Below are 20,363 nucleotides of genomic sequence, written 5' to 3'. Positions count from 1 at the left end.
ACTGAAAGGAAAATTGGGAACACTTATTTCACCGCAAATCATTCAATGCTAGAGGGGCTAAAACAGGAGCAGACAGAGAGGTAACATCAGTAGGAAGCCCCCCTCCCTGGGCTGAAGGCAGGATTAGTGGGGTGAAATGGTGGGAGAGGGTCTGGATTAGTACCACTGTACTCTACTGCAGTCCCATTCAGACTCACGCAATCTCAATTTAACACAATCAGCCTGTAAACCCAGAGAACTGTCACTACGGTTTGCCTGTTGTCTTGACACATGCCTGACTACCACTCTCTCGTTGGACTCTAAAGCCACAGCTGTCTCAAGACATTTAACCCACTGAAATGCACAAAATCTATGGTCTACAACGGGTCAAATCCATCTCAAAGGACCATGACAAAGAACTGGAGAAGGTGTTTCTACAGGTTAGTTGTAGTATGAAAACAAATTGGAACAAGATTACACGTCCTTAGCATTATAAGGTTCTATCTGTAAAAAGATGCTTCTGAGATAAATGGCTTTAAAGTTCTGAACCCTAATAGGGTTGAATGGTGAGAGCAATTTTAATCTTGTATTCTTTTTAACTTAACATGAATTGGGGTATTTTAGAGTACTACAGTGTATAGGTAGAGAACATGAACAGAACAAGGTAATGTCAAAAACTAAATTGTGGACAAAAATGCAGACAGAACCTTATAATTCCAAGCTCTCGGTCAGAGAGCGAGAGAGAAGGACTGATAAATGCTCATTTGTATAAAGGCAATGCTGAATTCCCTGCTGAATTGTAGCTATTGTAAATCCTCGATGAACTGAACAGATGTCCATACAAAACATGGAAGTAGCATTCCAGTACTTAGGTTATGAGGGATATCATCAAACATGTAGGGCTCCAACATTTAGGCCTACTCATGTTGGGATTAATAAAACACACATATGGGACGAATCATGAAAAGAGAATGAAGCATTTCTGTAATCTGAAAATCCCTGTCCGTAGTAGGAGTATATTGTGAACAAAATCATTGTAGTGGTTTCATCTGCCGACGTATTTTGTTTAAATTTGAGCATTTTCTAACATCAGGAGAAGAAGTGAAGAAATTGGAGGGGCAGTTAAACTCAAATTACATGTAATACCTTAATCCTTTCTCTTGTCATAATAAGGGAGTTTCTTAACTGGATTTTTAGTAATGAAAATATGATGACATTGTTGGCTAGGTTATACGCAAGTGTCCAATTCCCCGGAGAAAAGTATGTTACGTAGCAGTGTGAAATACTGCCTCTATTTTTGCTTGTTTCCTCACTCTGATTTCCCCCAAAATAGTTGCACTGTGTGGCATTTCCCGTTGTGTAGTTATACCTGCAAGAGTATCAATACAACACAAATAAAGACATCATCTGACAGGCGAGTCAAAGCTAGCCTGGGTGCTAGTCTGTTTTTGCTCTCTTGCCAACTCCTTATGGAATTGTCATGCCAAACATTGTAATTTGGCTTGACAATGACATTGAAGTAGGCAAAGGCACAAACAGAGTTGGGACCAGGCTAAGTTAAAGCTTTTGGAAGAACAAAATGAAGGTAGCTAGTAAAGTTATAATTTGAGAGGACTGAAGCACACGGAAGACAGAACGACCAATCCCTGACCCCAGCAATATCAATAACACTTATCCACTGGAGCCAAATATGTATTTCCAAACCTCTGAGTGGTGTCTGGTAACAGCATAAATGTAGAGTATGATATATGAAGTACTACACAGAGTAAAACCAGACTTCAAGCTCTGCGTGTATCTAGAGTTCATACACTCTAAAATTACTCATGCCTAGTACAAAAACAGAAGATCCTAAGACGGAGCAAAAACAGAGGACAAATCCTCTTGAACAGGGTCCCATGCCATTTTTTTTTTATCGCAATTACATAAGACAAACTGCAGAGTCCTATTTTAATCAAACTCCAATTGAATAAAGCATCTTTGAGTTCCAAAAAAGCAGTATAAACTACCATGTGTTAGTATTTGTTTTTCATGTGTTACATTCTTTAAATGCACACACTGTAGCCTTTCGTGATTGTTGTATAACGAAAAGTGCATTATAAGTGTACTAATATGAGTAGCAGCTAGCAAAACTAAGGTACTCTGTATTCCTCCTACAGTAATATGCTAAAGGACCTAAACCCTCTCTGTGTGCATCCTGAAGCCCCTGGAGGTGTTAACGTCGGGACAAACCAGGTCACAATCATTAGAGAACCTGATTGGAAGGACAAAACCCCTGGGATCTGCTGGTGGTTGATCCAGAATTATTACAGTAACTGCATATCCCCATGCCCCACTAGAGAGAGGAGTCAGCAGTCACTGCAGTGTAGTCCAAATTCCTCCTTCAATATGAACCATTCATGGTCCTCCGGGGGAAAACAACATTTGTGTGTGTGTGTGTGTGTGTGTGTGTGTGTGTGTGTGTGTGTGTGTGTGTGTGTGTGTGTGTGTGTGTGTGTGTGTGTGTGTGTGTGTGTGTGTGTGTGTTCTTGTTGACAAGTGTCAGACGCGGAGACCCCAGTGTAAGGTCACACTGGACCTACAGCCGAGCTGAATGAAAACGCTAGGTGGTCTGTCATAATCAGTGTTTCAGTCAGTCAAGCCATTTGGCCGAAGCTTATCACTGTCCATCTAGGGAAATCCACCAATGGCTATCTCCCTGGGAAATGAAAACGATTTCCAAATGAGGATTTCTGAATCAAAGACTCAAATTATGAATCAGCTCCTGTAACGGCAAATATACTGCGATATAAGATAGCGCAAGATCCGCTCAAAACGTCCGTGTCCTCATGGAACCTCGTGTCCTCAGTTGCTTTAGAGCCCTGGTGCTAACACATCACAACGCGTATAGACCAACTGTAAGAAAAAGTAACAGTTTATAATGTGAAAGTTCCAAATCGACCAAAGACCATGACCAAGGCAAGGGTAAAACCTGATGGTAGTAACCAATAGCCTCCACTGGAGAGCATCATGAGTGGAGATTCTGTGAGCACCTCTGACTGTGGCTGTCCTCTCTCATCACCAGGCAATTCAGCACAAGATTACTTATTCATGTTTACTGTTTCCAAGTAGAACTATCTGATGGAAACATTTGCACTATTTTCTAACGCCACTTCAATTGACTAGACAGCTCAAGATCACAGAGATCTTTCCAGATGTGACCATACAGTATAATTTCAAAATAACCTAGTTGGCATGGTACTTGATTCAAAATTAGTTTGGGTATACTATTGTAAAGATAGTGATTGAAACATGTTTGAAAGGCTCCTCAATAAAGTCTACCTGTAATTTACGAGCAATGTTATTACTCAACTGCGACAACGTTCTCCTGAATATGTGGGTGTGTTTGGCTTACCAGACCTCAGATTCAAACCTGCAAGATGACTATGAAATAGACACGCCTCTTCTGATCAAAACATCTGACCAGGCTGACGTGCTGAGAGGCAGGAGGACCTCGCCCTACGTTGGATTTAGGCTGGATTAAACTTACAATACAGTATATATAAACTCAATTATAAGTGAAATAATCTGTCTGTAAACAACTGTTGGAAAAATGACTTGTGTCATTCACAAAGTAGATGTCCTAACCGACTTGCCAAAACTATAGTTTGTTAACAAGAAACAAGAGTTTTAATGACTCTAACCTAAGTGTATGGAAACTTCCGACTTCAACTGTATATACTACTCACACACTTTGTTTGTATTGCATATTTAAATAATATTTACCTGAATTCCTTACCACCCCACAAAATTTGTCACTAATTAAACATAGTGAAAAAGATGCAGCAAAAGGAGAACCATGCAGTAGTGATCATTTGGATTAATATTCTATTACATATTCATTGTATTTATTAAAATTGTATACCAAATTAACAAAATAGTAAAAACATGATTTTTTTACCTGATTTTCAAAACCTTGACATTTAATTTAGAGAAATAGCATCTCTATTTTTCTCTGTAAAATGTTTAATGTTGATTATATGAATCTGAAACTTATTGACTGATTTAATTACTTATGCATCTAATTAATTGTTGTTTGATGTTTACATTATCACATTACCTATCTTTACTTTGGCAAAATATTAGGCGTTTTGGTGTCAAGTGTCAATCATAGAGATAAATAGAGGACTCTTGATGGAAATAATTAGTTTTGGTACAGACATTGCCATTGAGAGCTTCCAACATTTAAAAGTAGTCAACTGGGTGGGGATTCCTATGGGTTGGGAGTGATCAGCCAATGATCAGAGAACATTGTCTTCTTCAAATTGGGTGGCCTATGGTTTGTAAAACAAAGACTATGGTAATATCCAAGAGCCAAGACCAACATTTACACCAGGACATTGGTCCCAAGATCCAGATCCAGACCCAGATCCAGATCCAGACCCAGACAAGTTAAAGACTGAATTTATGCGGTCTTGAGTGGTCTCAAGATCAAGACCACTAGATCAAGAGTCCATGGGCCCTTCCTTCCTTCAAATTGTAAGAAACGCAAGTAAAGTAAACTTGAGTACAATACAGTACAGTAGAGCACAGTACAGTCAAGTACAATAGACTTCAGTAGCGTAAAGTAGACTACAATGTACAGTAGTAGAATACAGTAGAGTACAATAGAGTATTTTATTATTTGGGGGGTGCTGATATTTGTCCTGTTACACACAAGTGTAATGGAAATGTGTTTATTGCATATCCTAACTCCCCTTGAGACACACGCAGGGAGTGGGGTCACCATATCCTAACTCCCCTTGAGACACACGCAGGGAGTGGGGTCACAGCCAGGGTCACCATATCTTAACTCCCCCTGAGACACACGCAGGGAGTGGGGTCACAGCCAGGGTCACCATATCTTAACTCCCCTTGAGACACACGCAGGGAGTGGGGTCACAGCCAGGGTCACCATATCCTAACTCCCCTTGAGACACACGCAGGGAGTGGGGTCACAGCCAGGGTCACCATATCCTAACTCCCCTTGAGACACACGCAGGGAGTGGGGTCACAGCCAGGGTCACCATATCTTAACTCCCCCTGAGACACACGCAGGGAGTGGGGTCACAGCCAGGGTCACCATATCCTAACTCCCCTTGAGACACACGCAGGGAGTGGGGTCACAGCCAGGGTCACCATATCCTAACTCCCCTTGAGACACACGCAGGGAGTGGGGTCACAGCCAGGGTCACCATATCCTAACTCCCCTTGAGACACACGCAGGGAGTGGGGTCACAGCCAGGGTCACCATATCCTAACTCCCCTTGAGACACACGCAGGGAGTGGGGTCACAGCCAGGGTCACCATATCCTAACTCCCCTTGAGACACACGCAGGGAGTGGGGTCACAGCCAGGGTCACCATTGTACATCACACCTTGGTCAAGGGCACAGCAACAGATTTTTCACCTTCTCGGCTTCAGTATTCGAACCAGCGACAGTTACTGGTACAACTTCAAGGCTACCTGCCGCCCCTACTGTAGAGAACAGTACAGTACAGTAGAGCACATTATAGACATCTATGTTTTCGCCAAATAGATGTCAATGTTTGGACTCTTGGAGGGTTGGACCCCCCCCCCCCCACCCCCCCACCCCCCTTGCTGGCTATGCATCTCAATACTCTACACTATTCCTGAAGTGTGCACTTATCCACTACCCACATGTTGGTCCTCTGTAGCTCAGTTGGTAAAGCATGGCCTATGCTACTTTAAAATGGGAGATAGCAAGGGCAGTGCCATTGAGGCTATCACAGACTCCATAATGGCATAGATACAAAGACCTCTATATATATATATCTTTATGGTGTAAAATGTTTCGGTTGTGACCATTTCGGTTTGGACAATTTTTATTTATTTTGGACTTTAAAGAATCCCCATAGCTAACATATTGCTGGCAATTTTTCTTAGGGACATAAATTATGTTCATCCCAGTAAACATATATTTTAGTCCCAAAAACATGCTTTACATATTTCTTGATATATTAGATGTTCGGTAGTGAAACTTCTAAAAATACATTCAGATTTACCAACTTGCTCACAAAATGTTCTCCTAAATGTTTGCAGACAGACTACTCCACCATGTGGCCATGCTGGAGAAGGGTGCAATCTCTTCACCTGGTGATATTTGTAGGGGTGTGGCTTAAGGAACGTTCATTCTACACTGTTATAGTGTGCGTTTCAAATCAAATCAAAATTAAATCAAATGTTATGTCACATGCGCCAAATACAACAGGTTACAATGAAATGCTTACTTACAAGGCCTTAACCAACAATGCAGTTTTAAGAAAATAGAGTTAAGAAAATATTTACTAAATAAATTAAAGTAAAAAATAAAATAAAATAACAATAACGAGGCTATATACAGGGGGTACCGGTACCGAGTCAATGTGTGGGGGTACAGGTTAGTCGAGGTAGTTTACCCCTACCTCAATGTAGGTAGGGGTAAACTGACTATGCATAGATAATAAACAACGAGTAGCAGCAGTGTAAAAACAAAGGGGTGGGTTTCAATGTAAATAGTCCAGGTGGCCATTTGATTAAGTGTTCAGCAGGCTTGGAGGTAGATGCTGTTAAGGAGCCTTTTGGACCTATACTTGGTGCTCTGGTACCGCTTGCAGTGCGGTAGCAGAGAGAATAGTCTATGACTTGGGTGACTGGAGTCTTTGACAATTTTATGGGCCATACACTGCCTAGTATATAGGTCCTGGATGGCAGGAAGCTTGGACCCAGTGATGTACTGGGCCGTACGCACTACCCTCTGTAGCGCTTTACGGTCAGATGCCGAGCAGTTGCCATACCAGGCGGTGATGCAACCAGTTAGGACGCTCTCGATGGTGCAGCTGTATAACTTTGAGGATCTGGGGACCCATGCCAAATATTTTCAGTCTCCTTAGGGGGAAAACGCGTTATAGTACCCTCTTCATGACTGTCTTGGTGTGTTTGGACCATGATAGTTTGTTGGTGATGTGGACACCAAGGAACTTGAAACTCTCGACCCGCTCCACTACAGCCCTGTCGATGTGAATGGGGGCATATTCGATCAGCTCCTTTGTCTTGCTCACATTGAGGGAGAGGTTGTTGTCCTGGCACCACACTGCCAGGTCTCTGACCTCCTCCCTATAGGCTCTCATCATTGTCGAGGATCAGGCCTAACACTGTTGTGTCGTCAGCAAACTTAATGATGGTGTTGGAGTCGTGTTTGGCCACGCAGTCGTGGGTGAACAGGGAGTACAGGAGGGGACTAAGCACGCACCCCTGAGGGGCCTTAGTGTTGAGGATCAGCAAGGCAGATGTATTGTTACCTACCCTTACCACCTGGGGGTGGACCATCAGGAAGTCCAGGATCCAGTTGCAGAGGGAGGTATTTAGTCACACGGCCCTTAGCTTAGTGATGAGCTTTGTGGACACTATGGTGTTGAATGCTGAAATGTAGTCAATGAAAAGCATTTTCACATAGGTGTTCTTTTTGTCCAGGTAGGAAAGGGCAGTGTGGAGTGTGATTGAGGTTGCATCATCTGTGGATCTGTTGGGGTGGTATGTAAATTGGACTTGCCAGTTGGTCCGCGCATGCTCTGAGTACATGTCCTGGTAATCCATCTGGCTCCGCGGCCTTGTGAATGTTGACCTGGATAAAGGTCTTGCTCACATCGGCTACGGAGAGAGTGATCACACAGTCATCCGGAACAGCTGGTGCTCTCATGCATGCTTCAGTGTTGCTTGCCTCGAAGCAAGCATAAAAAGGCATTTAGCCTGTAACAGGGCAGCTCGCAACTGGGTTTCCCTTTGCAGTCCGTAAGTGACATTAAAAAGTGGAGACAGCATTTTTTTGAGAAAGATGTTTAAAAATAAACAAAACTACTAATAAGATCAGTATCTTTCAATGTAATAATAGAACAACTCAAGATGTTCTATTGAAATAATCGTGTTTAAAAAAGTGAAGTTTAGGATAGCCACCTCAATGGGATAGGTTTATAGGGCCTCCTGCGTAGCGCAGCGGTCTAAAGCACTGCATCACAGTGTTGCGGCGTCACTACAGGCTGGGGTTCGATGTCACAACCGTCCATGACCGGGAGTCCCATATGGCGGCATACAATGTTTGGGGATGGTTTGGCCGGGGGGGCTTTACTTGGCTCATCATGCTCTAGCAACTCCTTGTGGTGGGCCCGGGCGACTGCAGGCTGACTTCAGTCGTCAGTTGAACAGTGTTTCATCCGACACATTGGCTTCCGGGTTAAGCAAGCGGGTGTTAAGAAGCGCGGCTTGGCGGGTCATGTTTCAGAGTACGCATGACTCGACCTTCACCTCTCCAGGGCCTGTTGGGGAGTTGCAGCGCTGAGACAAGATCGTAATCATGAAATTGGGGAGAAAAGGGGATTAAAAAAATAAACTACAAAAAAATAAACAGTTGTATTAACAATGACTTTGTAGTACTATATTAATTTAACAATTTCAAGGTTTTTCATGAATCAAAAAGGGGCTTAGGTGGTGGGTGTGGCAGGGGGTGTGGTTAGACGTTTACCATTGCTAATGCGGTGTTATTTTGCTCAAACATAGCTAAATTCATTGTTTTGGGAATTTTTTATTCTCCCCGACTGTCCAGTTTTTATTGTTAGTTCTCAAATATTATTTTCAAAAAATATATATAGGTTCATTATCTTTTCTACATAGTTTAGATGTGGTTTTAGTCATTTAAGTTAACACTGAAAGTGTTTTTCCATCTCGAAAATGTATATATGTTTTTATTATTTTAGGCGGCCTGCCCAATGAGTTTAATGTCATAAAAAGCACTGAATATGTTTGTTATTGCCTTGGATTTAATTAAAACACATCATGATGTAAAAAAAAATCCTAAATCTGGAGAATTAACTGTTTTTTTGGGAAAGTAATTTACATCACTTCTGTTGAATCACCCATACAGTACATAGCATCCACAGCAACAGAAGAATCATCCTGGTTTACCCATCTTGTGCATCATATATAGAAATTGAAATAAATCTACTTATAGCTGAAGATGATGGAAAGATCATCAAAGATAAACAGCATCATCGTTCACAGCCAGTCAATCTCATACAACCTCATGCAGGTCAAAAACTATCATCTGCTGTGTGTGGTTGTATCAGTTGTGTATGGTAGATTATTCCCTGAATATGCACATCCTTCAGAAATAAAATCAGTTAGGGACTAGTCAGTCCAGTGCCCTTGATGATCTGAAGAGAGTGAGAAGCTTGGCAAGCCACGGATCAAAGGAGCGTGCGGTTTTAGGGGCCGAGTGAGGCTGTGGTAACACATGCCTTATCTCCTGTGTAAGATAATGTCATATGAAAGACTGAGATCTACTGGATCCTTATTCACCAGAGAGACATATTCATCAGAGATCCGAAGTGTCTGGTCTGTTCTATGTTGAGCCTGCAGTGCCTGCTGACTGCACTGCACGACATTGCATAAGACTCTTTATTGACACCTGTCCCAGTACGCTGTGGGTAACCAGAGGGATTTCTTCCCTACTGGACTATATGTATATATGTGTGTGTGTCTGAGAGAGAGACAGAGAGTGTGTAGAGTATGCATGGCTTTGTGCCCGTCATTATGTGCGGACCTGTGAGTCTATATCCGTGTGGCCATATGTGGCCCAGGGACAGATGTAATTGCCGGGAGTTGAGTCTGTTTCTCCTCCATTTCTGGCTGAGGCATTGAAGTACGTAGTCCCCAGCGGGACACTGTCCCTGGCCTGGCTCTGGCTTTGACCTCAACCAGATAAGAGGAGTGACGGATAGGGCTGGAAACGCTGGCAGCCGGGCACACAACCACTCAACCCTCTCTGCCTATCTATCTGTGTCATCGTAATGAAGAGCAGGCCACTTAGCCCGTCATGGCTGCTGCACACATCCCTTGATGTAGCCTTCCTGTCTCTCCTCTCCGGTCTCTCCTGGATGGCCTGATATAGAGGAGCAGAGTGGAGCAGAGCGGAGAGGAGGCCCAGCAGAATCATTAATACCCATTGACAAGTAAGAGTTACTTAAAGGAGCGTCAGCGAGGATGAATCAGAAGGGTTTAATTTTGTACGAGTCCAGGGGTTCTCAGGTTCTCTCTGTGGGAGTGGGGAACATTATAGCCTCAATTACTGCTGGTGAAGATTATCATCAGAGAGGCCAGGCCACACACACACAACAAACAGAGAGGGGAGGAAAACAAGAGCTGGACGACTCAACGCCGTTTCCATTCACATGGTCATGCCGAGTCACTTATTGAGTCAACCATTCATTCCCCATCCTCATACCATTAAATATCCTGGGATTATGGAAGGAAACATTCATCATAGATTTCTATAGCTACAGTACATGTTTTATACATGGTTGCAACCGCTTTACCTCAAATTCAACATCCATCGTTTAAAGGGGCAATGTACAGTTGCTATATCCATATTTGGACTTATATATGAATGATATACACTACCGGTCAAAAGTTTTCAAACACCTACTCATTCAAGAGTTTCGTTATTTTTCCTATTTTCTACATTGTAGAATAATAGTGAAGCCATCAACACTATGAAATAACACATATGGAATCACGTAGTAACCAAAAAAAGGGTTAAACAAATCAAAATATATTTTATATTTGAAATTCTTCAAATAGTCACCCTTTTCCTGCCTGACCACTCTGCCTACCCTGAGCCGGCCTGCCGCCCGGTACCGTTGTTCCACCTCTGGTTTACTGACCCCTGCCTGCCTTGACCTGTCTATTGCCTGCCCCTGTTGGAATATTAAACCATTGTTAATTTGACATGTCTGCATCTGGGTCTTACCTTCATACCTGATAGATTTAAGATTCAAAGTTGTCTGCAGAAATAATGGGGTGGGGTTCTCAAACTTTTGGGGGCCAGGGATTCATTAGGGACCCCCTCATAATCAGAACACAATTTGAGTGAGATAAAAAAAAAAAAATCGCATACACAAGGAGTTTTACTATGACTATGGCAGAGCATGGCTTGAAGAACCAAGTCTTGGGCCTTGGGAAGGGACATATTTTGCAAAAAAATAGATTTTTTGTTGTTGTTGCAGTTTAAGCTAATTTTGCACACTTGTTGCAGAGAGACTTTTTGTTGTTCCAACTTTAAAGCAAAAATCCTGCTATTGTACACATTTTGCCATGAGGCAGAGATACATCATTTCAGTTTTAAAGCTTGAATTAAAGTGCATTTATGGGCCAACATTTTTTAAGGGGAATACAAGAAGTATGGATGGAGTTAAATGTATAATTGGTGGAGGACTGTGGATACTAATATCCCTGTGAGCCTCCCAGGCCCATGCTGCCCAGGGTTAAGAACATACATTGTAGAATAAACGAGCTGTTTGTAATATTTTTGCATTGTAATTTCTTAAAATGATAGTGATTCACAATATTTTTTCTCACAAATGGTATAGCCTTCTTATTGGTCAACAAAAGACGGATCGTCTCTTGTCAAATTGACTAGGGCCAGCAAATCTCTTGTCAAATTGACTGGGGGCTGAGCGATTTCTACATGTTTGATGCTTATCCTTTGCTGGATTTTGTGAAGCTTGCATTCAACTGTCACTCCCTGTAGCACACAATAAGCTTCCATTCCCCCTGTTTTAAGATGAAGTTGTCAATATTGGGTCAATATTGCATCAGACAGTCAATTGTCATCAAATCAATGTTTCATTTGGGTGCCTCCTGATCTCCACTAAAAATCAAGAACCATACATTCAGTTAACTTGTCCAGATTGTGTAGAGATTAATCCTAACCTGAGACTAAGGGTTAGTCAAACGGTATTAAATTGGTCTGTTTTAAACAGCCTCTAGTGCAGTGTGTTTCCCTGGCCAGGTAAAGGTAAGGTAGTCTAGTGGTTAGCGCTTTGGGGCAGTACCCAAAAGTTTGCTGGATCAAATCCCTGAGTTGACAAGGTAAAAATCTGTCATTCTGCCCGTGAACCCACTGTTTCCTGGTAGGCCGTCATTGTAAATAAGAATTTGTTCTTAACTGACTTGCCTAGTTAAAAGGTCAAATAAAAAAGTACTAGCAGCTCCATGTTTCATGCATGAACAGGGTTGATTTGTTGACGGTAGGTAAGAAAAGAGAGCAGTCGGACAAGAACAGAGGTGTGGGTGACAGGATCCTTCTGCCTGCTCTGTGGTCTCATGGAGAAATAACCAGAGAAGCCAGGCCACAGTGACAGACAACCTCTCCTTTAGTTACTGGGAATCAGAACATATTCCTTACAGCCACTACGATAACTATAAGTAGCGATTTACACTCGTACACGTATACGGGTTGAAAATTGCATATTTGGGCACTGATAAACGCCTAAATTGGAACGTAGTGGCTGTACAGTAACATGCTCTGCTCTGCGCTTCACGGGTTTTGACTGACAGCCGTTCTGAACTTCTGAAGAAGTTGCCCCCATCCCTCCGAAATATTTGGCAACTCTTGAAAATGTTTTGTTGCCTGAGTGACGGAAATACTGTAAATTAAGAGGACTCTATGTATTTTCAAAGATAATAAATAGTTTTGATGTCATACAAGCAAGCCAAACACGCATTTCACATTTCCATATTATAAAACTTATGTGATATACTGTGTCAACATTTATGATCACTATGTTTTATGTAGTTACAAAATGACATGGTATCATACCCTGGGTTGTTCTGAACACAATGAGCCTATGTTTATCTATTGTGCAGAACATTTGCCGAAGCACATGCACCTGAATGCACTCAGGACCACTTTCTACACACACCAAAATTATAATCTGTTGTGCTGAATTGCATTGTAAAAGCCTAAAACTGTAATATCATTTTATAACTTAGCTAGCCATGGTAACAATAGAACAAGCTTTCAAATTAAGTCCATCTGACTCAGATTGCGATTTATAATGGAACAACAGTCATATTGTGATGGCGTTTGTGTTCCAAATAAACCTACAAGTGTGCTTGATCTAGTTCCTCAACGGCACAGTTAGGAGAGCTCAAAAAAACACCTTATGGTTGAAGACTCTTCTTTAAGTCATAAAAGTGTATTGCAATTACTTAGGAACTGTACACACTTTGGAGAGGTGTGGCTCCTTGGAGACACCAGTTAGTCCTGTCACTCAAACTCTTGTCATTTTTTGATTTATGTTGCAACTACCTCACATTTTCCAGGAATATTCTCATCATGTTACTGAATGTATCCAGAGTATTTTCAGATTTCGTTATCAACAGAGACTGCGATGGTAGTGGGAAACACAGTGAATTTTAAATGTTTGGATTCAGTCTTGTGTCCGGTGAACTGTGGTGTCCTCACCTTTGGTCTAATAATGACATTTTACAAATCCACTGTTATTTTTTTGGGGGGGGGGTATATTTTTAGGGAACATTTGAAAGCCACTAATTCTGAATACTTCTAAATCAAAAATGTTAATGTCATTAATAAGGATATATGTCATGTTATATTCATAAATGAAAATCATCTAGGGAAGCAGTCTAGCCTTTTAGCTACCGGTATGTTGAAGTGACCAGTAGAGGTTGAAAAGGCAGAGGTACTCACACCAAGAAGTGGTAGAGGAAGCATCTCAATCCAGTGGGTCTCTCTAGGAAGTTGTAGACATCCCCCTGCATGCTAGTCTTCGTAATGTAGGGGCTCTGGAAGTGCTTGGAGGAGAGCAGCCGGCTAGCTGGAGGGAGAGGAAGAGGGTTAGGGCAGCAGGCAGTGGGCCGGCTATCGATCTGCAGTGCTGGGTCCTTTGTGTCCGTCTGCGGGCTGCAGGGAATGTCTGATCCATTATTCACCGCTGTGGGGTCCAGTTCCAGTGAAACAGGAGAGAAGTGTGTACTGTCAGCAGCAGCAGCACTGTCCATGGTGCCCAGGCCCTGGCTCCTATCCATGGTGCTCGGGCCCGGGTTGGTGAGGCTGGTGGTGTCATGACCTTTTGGCTCTAAGGTCTTGGATCCTCCACCACTACCATCGCAGTCTCTGTGCACGCGGTTCAGCAGCTGGAAGGGACTACCCCACTTCTCACCCATACTGCCAAAGAGAACGGCCCTGATCAGAGGAAGAGGAGGCTGGGTCAAAGCTCAGACCTGAGGTCCAGGTGGGAGGAGATAAACAGCTAAGAAGGCACGTCCACCCCAGAGGCAGGCTACATGTGTGACCAGACCTGCAGTAGAGAAGATGATGACATCAGAGTGGTTAGATCAAATGGTCAGGGTGATCACAGTGACAGTTGAACCCTGTAACGTAGTACGTCCACTAACCCTGGTCCTGAGACTGTTGACACTTTGCAGGCTTTGGTTCCACTTAAACCCTTAACACCAACTAATGAAATAATCATCAAGACCTGGATTAGATGAAACAGGGTGTTAGTGCTGCACTGAAACAAAAGCAGCCAGCCCCACCCTGTAGCTCTCCAGGACCAGGGTTGTTGACCAGAGTAGGGTAACACGTGTTACCTTTCAGCCTACCACCAAAATTACTAGTTTCTGACTGCTTTAGTGACCATGATCTGTTCATCACATTTCAGACACGGGTCGGTTTCCTTAAGAAAAATATATTGACCTCTACCAGTTAGCGCACTTTACTTTTCTGTTGGATGATGCTAGAGAAGGAGAGGAAGAAATAGGGGGTAGAGGAGCTTGGACATGATAGACTATGCCTAACAGATGACATCTCTTACCTTGTATTCATCCTATATAGGCGTCGTTGCTTTTTGTCATTTACAATGGGAAACCAGACATTAACACTTCCAGGTCAATCTTAGAATGTTATTTTCTTGTCCAAAGGGCAGTGAAGTGAACCTATCTTTAGTTAAAAGAGTCTGATGACTTGTGCCTGTACTTAAGTAGGAGACCACTGTTACTCTACCCACAAGCAAGCATACAGGGGACTCCCTCGTCCCCTCCCTTCAGAAAATCAGATCATGACTCTATACTCCTGCTTCCTGTCTACAAGCAGAAGCTCAAAGTACCCGTGACGAGTTCCATAGAGAAATGGTCCTCCAAATCGGAGGCTATGCTACAGGACTGCTTTGCTAGCGCTGACTGGAAAATGTTCTGGGACTCAGCCGATAGCATCAAGGAGCTAACCCCTACCATCACCTGCTTCATTAGGAAATGTATCACCGACGTTGTCCCCACAGTGAAGGTTCGCTGCTTGATTTAACACGGAGGTTGGCGCTAAGCTAAAGAGCAGGGATACTGCACACAGGGTCATCACAGCCAACCCCAAGGCTACGGCTGAGGACACAAACAAGTACATTAAGTCCTGCTACGACCTCTGCAGAGCCGTCAAACAAGCAAAATGACAATATAGGAACAAGGTGGAATCCTATTACATAGGCAGGGGCTACAGTCCATTACGGATTACAAAGAAAAACCCAGCTGTGATCTGCCCAACGATGACTCTCTACCAGACAAACTCAATGCATTTAATGTACGCTTCGACAAAGACAACACCGAGTCATGCATGAGGGCCCCCGCCGTCCGAAAGGACAGGGTGATCTCTCTCGCCGAGGCCGATGAGAGTAAGGTTTTTAATCATGTCAATACTCGCAAGGCCGCAGGGCAGGACGGTATTCCAGGGCGTGTTCTCAGATCATGCGCAGAACAGCTGGCAGACATATTCACGGTCATTTTCAACCTTGTCCCAGTCTGTTATCCCTACGTCTCAAGGTGACCACCATCATTCCTGTTCACAAGAACTCTAAGGGTACCTGCAATCTGAAATGCACTCCACACTGCCCTCACCCACCTAGATAAGAGGAATAACTATGTGAGAATGCTGTTGATTGAATACAGCTTAGTGTTCAACACCATAGTCCCCCCCAAGACTGAACACCTCCCTCTGAAACTGGATCCTGGACTTCCCAACGGGCCGACCCCAGGTGGTGGCGTAGGCAACATTACCTCCGACACGCTGACCCTCAACACGGGGGCTCCACAGGGGTGTGTGCTTAGTCCCCTCCTGTCCTCCCTGTTGAACCTCGACTGCATTGCCACACGACTACAACACCATCATCAAGTTTGCTGACGACACAACAGTGGTAGGCCTGTTCACAAGTTGTTGTCCTAGTGCCAGGACAACAACCCCTCCCTCAACGTCAGTAAGACCAAGGAGCTGATCGTGGACTACAGGAAACACGGGGGGGGGCGAGCACGACCCGTTCCACTTCAACGGGGCTGTAGTGGAACGGGTCGAGTGCTTCTGTGTCCGAATCACTAAGGACTTAAAATGGTCCACAGACACACAGTCGTGAAGAAGGCACGAAGAAGGGGAAAAAGAAGAAGGCTCTTTCCCATCAGGAGGTTGTAAAGATTTAGGCACGGGCCCTCAAATCCTCAAAATGTTCTACAGCTGCACCATTGTGAGCATCTTGACTGGCTGCATCACCACTTGGTCTGGCAACTGCACCACCCTCGATCGCATGGCACTACAGAGGCTGGTGCGGAAAGCTGTGGCCTAGCTTCCTGGCATCCAGGACCTCTATATCAGGCAGTGTGAAAGGTAGGCCTGGAAAACTGTTAAGGACCCCAGCCACCCAAGCCATAGACTGTTCTCTCTGCTTCCACATGGCAAGCGGTACCGGAGCAACAAGTCTGACACCAACAGGCTCCTGAACAGCTTTTATCCCCGAGCCCTAAGAGGTAAAGCTCTTGTGTGATCATCTCTGTGTGTTGTATACCTTGTGTGTGGTGCCCTCTGGTCTGTACCATTGGCTGTGTACTGTATCATGCATTGTTTCTACTCAGTGGTGTCAGTGGATCCACAGAGCTTAGGGTGCCACTCACACGCCATCTGTCACCAAACTCAGATGGTGTCATGGCTCTCAACCTTGGACTGCTTGACATGCATCATCAATACCTGTCTGGACATTGTGAGAATATTGTCTGCTTGTTATGCTGTTGTAAACACAGATCACATGTGAAAGGAGATAGCTGTAATGATGATGCATAGAGATGGCACACTTCTCCAAGTCCATAGTTACAATAGTAATCCCGTGTCTATCCTCATCCAATTCCTCATGCAACATTAATGGACCAGAATCCTCTGTGAGATCTCTCAGGACTCAGACTGAGCACATGACTCAAGTTTAAAGTTTTATTGTCACGTGCACAAGTACAGTAAAATGCCTTTCTTGCAAGCTCTTTCCCGACAATGCAGTAATGAATATCCGTAGTACTATAAAATAAAGTAAAGTTGAACAAAAACACACAAGAAATAGGAATAAGAAGAGCACGAGAAAGTAAGTAAGCTATACACAGGGTCAGTTACAGGGCCAAAACCATATTTACAATGTGCAATGTTACTGGAATGGTAGAGGTAGATACTGTATGTACAGTGAGGGAAAAAAGTATTTGATCCCCTGCTGATTTTGTACGTTTGCCCACTGACAAAGAAATGATCAGTCTATAATTTTAATGGTAGGTTTATTTGAACAGTGAGAGACAGAATAACAACAAAAATATCCAGAAAAATGCATGTCAAAAATGTTATAAATTGATTTGCATTTTAATGAGGGAAATAAGTATTTGACCCCTTCTCAATCAAAAAGATTTCTGGCTCCCAGGTGTCTTTCATACAGGTAACGAACGGAGATTAGGAGCACACTCTTAAAGGGAGTGCTCCTAATCTCAGTTTCTTACCTGTATAAAAGATACCTGTCCACAGAAGCAATCAATCAATCAGATTCCAAACTCTCCACCATGGCCAAGACCAAAGAGCTCTCCAAGGATGTCAGGGACAAGATTGTAGACCTACACAAGGCTGGAATGGGCTACAAGACCATCGCCAAGCAGCTTGGTGAGAAGGTGACAACAGTTTCTGTGATTATTCGCAAATGGAAGAAACACAAAAGACCTGTCAATCTCCCTCAGCCTGGGGCTCCATGCAAGATCTCACCTCGTGAAGTTGCAATGATCATGAGAACGGCGAGGAATCAGCCCAGAACTACACAGGAGGATCTTGTCAATGATCTCAAGGCAGCTGGGACCATAGTCATCAAGAAAACAATTGGTAACACACTATGCTGTGAAGGACTGAAATCCTGCAGCGCCCGCAAGGTCCCCCTGCTCAAGAAAGCACATATACATGCCCGTCTGAAGTTTGCCAATGAACATCTGAATGATTCAGAGGACAACTGGGTGAACGTGTTGTGGTCAGATGAGACCAAAATGGAGTTCTTTGGCATCAACTCAACTTGCCGTGTTTGGAGGAGGAGGAATGCTGCCTATGACCCCAAGAAACCATCCCCACCGTCAAACATGGAGGTGGAAACATTATGCTTTGGGGGTGTTTTTCTGCTAAGGGGACAGGACAACTTCACCGCATCAAAGGGACGATGGACGGGGCCATGTACCGTCAAATCTTGGGTGAAAACCTCCTTCCCTCAGCCAGGGTATTGAAAATGGGTCGTGGATGGGTATTCCAGCATGACAATGACCCAAAACACACAGCCAAGGCAACAAAGGAGTGGCTCAAGAAAAAGCACATTAAGGTCCTGGAGTGGCCTAGCCAGTCTCCAGACCTTAATCCCATAGAAAATCTGTGGAGGGAGCTGAAGGTTCGAGTTGCCAAACGTCAGCCTCGAAACCTTAATGACTTGAAGAAGATCTGCAAAGAGGAGTGGGACAAAATCCCTCCTGAGATGTGTGCAAACCTGGTGGCCAACTACAAGAAACGTCTGACCTCTGATTGCCAACAAGGGTTTTGCCACCAAGTACTAAGTCATGTTTTGCAGAGGGGTCAAATACTTATTTCCCTCATTAAAATGCAAATCAATTCATAACATTTTTGACATGCGTTTTTCTGGATTTTTTTGTTGATATTCTGTCTCTCACTGTTCAAATAAACCTACCATTAAAATTATAGACTGATCATTTCTTTGTCAGTGGGCAAACGTACAAAATCAGCAGGGGATCAAATACTTTTTTCCCTCACTGTATAGGGGTAAGGTGACTAGGCATCAGGATATATGATAAACGGAGGAGCAGCAGCGTATATGATGAATGTACTGTATGTGAGTGTGTGCGTGTGTAGAGTCAGTATGCATGTGTGTGTGTGTGTGTGTGTGTGTGTGTGTGTGTGTGAGTGAGTGAGTGTGTATTGTCCTGTGAGTGGGCATGGATTCAGTGCAAAAATAAATAAAAAGATTCAATGCATATAGTCAGTGTTGCCATTTTGTTAGCTATTTTGCCATCTCAGGTGAGATACCACCCATCTAGCATTGACTTTAGGCATAGTCTATCCTATCCAAGTTCTACCCCCTCTCTCTCCCTCTCCTTCTCCTTCTCTAGCATCATCCACCAGAAAAGACAAGTGCACTAATTAGTAGGGATCAATATACAGTATTTTCTGGAAACTGAACTGGGTCTGAAAAGAGACGAACGGATCATGGTCACTTAAGCCCTTGGAAACAAGCCTTTGTGGTGGGAGGCTGGAACGTAACAGGAGCTAGCAACCCTCTATGTGTGTCCTCTTCAGTAGAGAATGTGAAGACAGTCTGGTTTCAGAAACACTGCTGCTGTCCCCAGTTCATAGATTGAGTTTCTCTGTTGTTTAAGCTACGCTGGACAACCATCAAACACACAATAACTCTGTCAGGCATAGGTCTCCTATGTTTCCTTCTGTTACAAAGGGATACATGGAAAAATGGACAGGCAAATCCATCACTCATTCCACATAGGAACATCATCCTCTTAACCTTACACTACATCTTTTTAGTTTTCATATTCAAATGTTTAGGTCTAAACATAGTTTGGGCAAACCATGTTTGTGTGAAGACTGGAGGATGTTGAAATGATGATTAGAGCACATGGTTTTATGCATACAGTATTTAACACAAACAAAACGTTTAAAAGAAAGACAACAGGCCTATAACTGTGACACTTGTCACAGCTGTCATGTGTGCTTGTGTTCAGGCTACAGTAGTTGTATTTTGAGCCTTCAAACCAACAGATGTGCACAGATCAGATGCTTCAGGTGAGCTTTAGAAAAAGGTCTCTGCCAGACATAACACAAAATACAAAATAGAAATATCTGCTATAGAATATTATATTAAGATGTTTCCATTTCAGCTAGAGTTATTACAAAAGTCCTAATAGGCATAAAAATCCAATATACATTTTAATTATCAAAAATAAATAATTTCAGACAGCTTAGTAGCCAAAATACCTTTCATGTTAAATAAAAAATGAACCTACCTTTCTCTTCAAAGTGGTACCCAACGGCAAAACTTTGTTTGTGCGTAAATGACAGTGGACACCATGGAAAATGAAATATTAGAATACAGAGACTCAGGTCGTTGTTTCTGTTTCCCTAACAGCTTGTCTCTGATGTGTGTCTGTCAGGAACAGGGTAGTGTTGTGTTACTATGTGTTAA

At 43.2% G+C, this 20,363-nt stretch overlaps 1 protein-coding gene across 1 annotated transcript in view; it reads right to left on the bottom strand.

Moving 5' to 3' along the window:
• Nucleotides 1–13,927, bottom strand: part of LOC139530179 (potassium voltage-gated channel subfamily KQT member 1-like) — a 243,770-nt gene extending 229,843 nt beyond the window's left edge. The window contains exon 1 of the mRNA XM_071326349.1: nucleotides 13,538–13,927. Coding sequence (XP_071182450.1) covers nucleotides 13,538–13,875 — 338 coding nt within the window. The 5' untranslated portion in view covers nucleotides 13,876–13,927. The remainder of the gene's footprint in view (nucleotides 1–13,537) is intronic.
• Nucleotides 13,928–20,363: the final 6,436 nt, after the last annotated feature.

Source organism: Salvelinus alpinus, chromosome 9 (genome assembly GCF_045679555.1).
Source record: "Salvelinus alpinus chromosome 9, SLU_Salpinus.1, whole genome shotgun sequence".
Classification (NCBI taxonomy): domain Eukaryota; kingdom Metazoa; phylum Chordata; class Actinopteri; order Salmoniformes; family Salmonidae; genus Salvelinus; species Salvelinus alpinus.
This window is presented reverse-complemented; position numbering and strand designations above follow the sequence as displayed.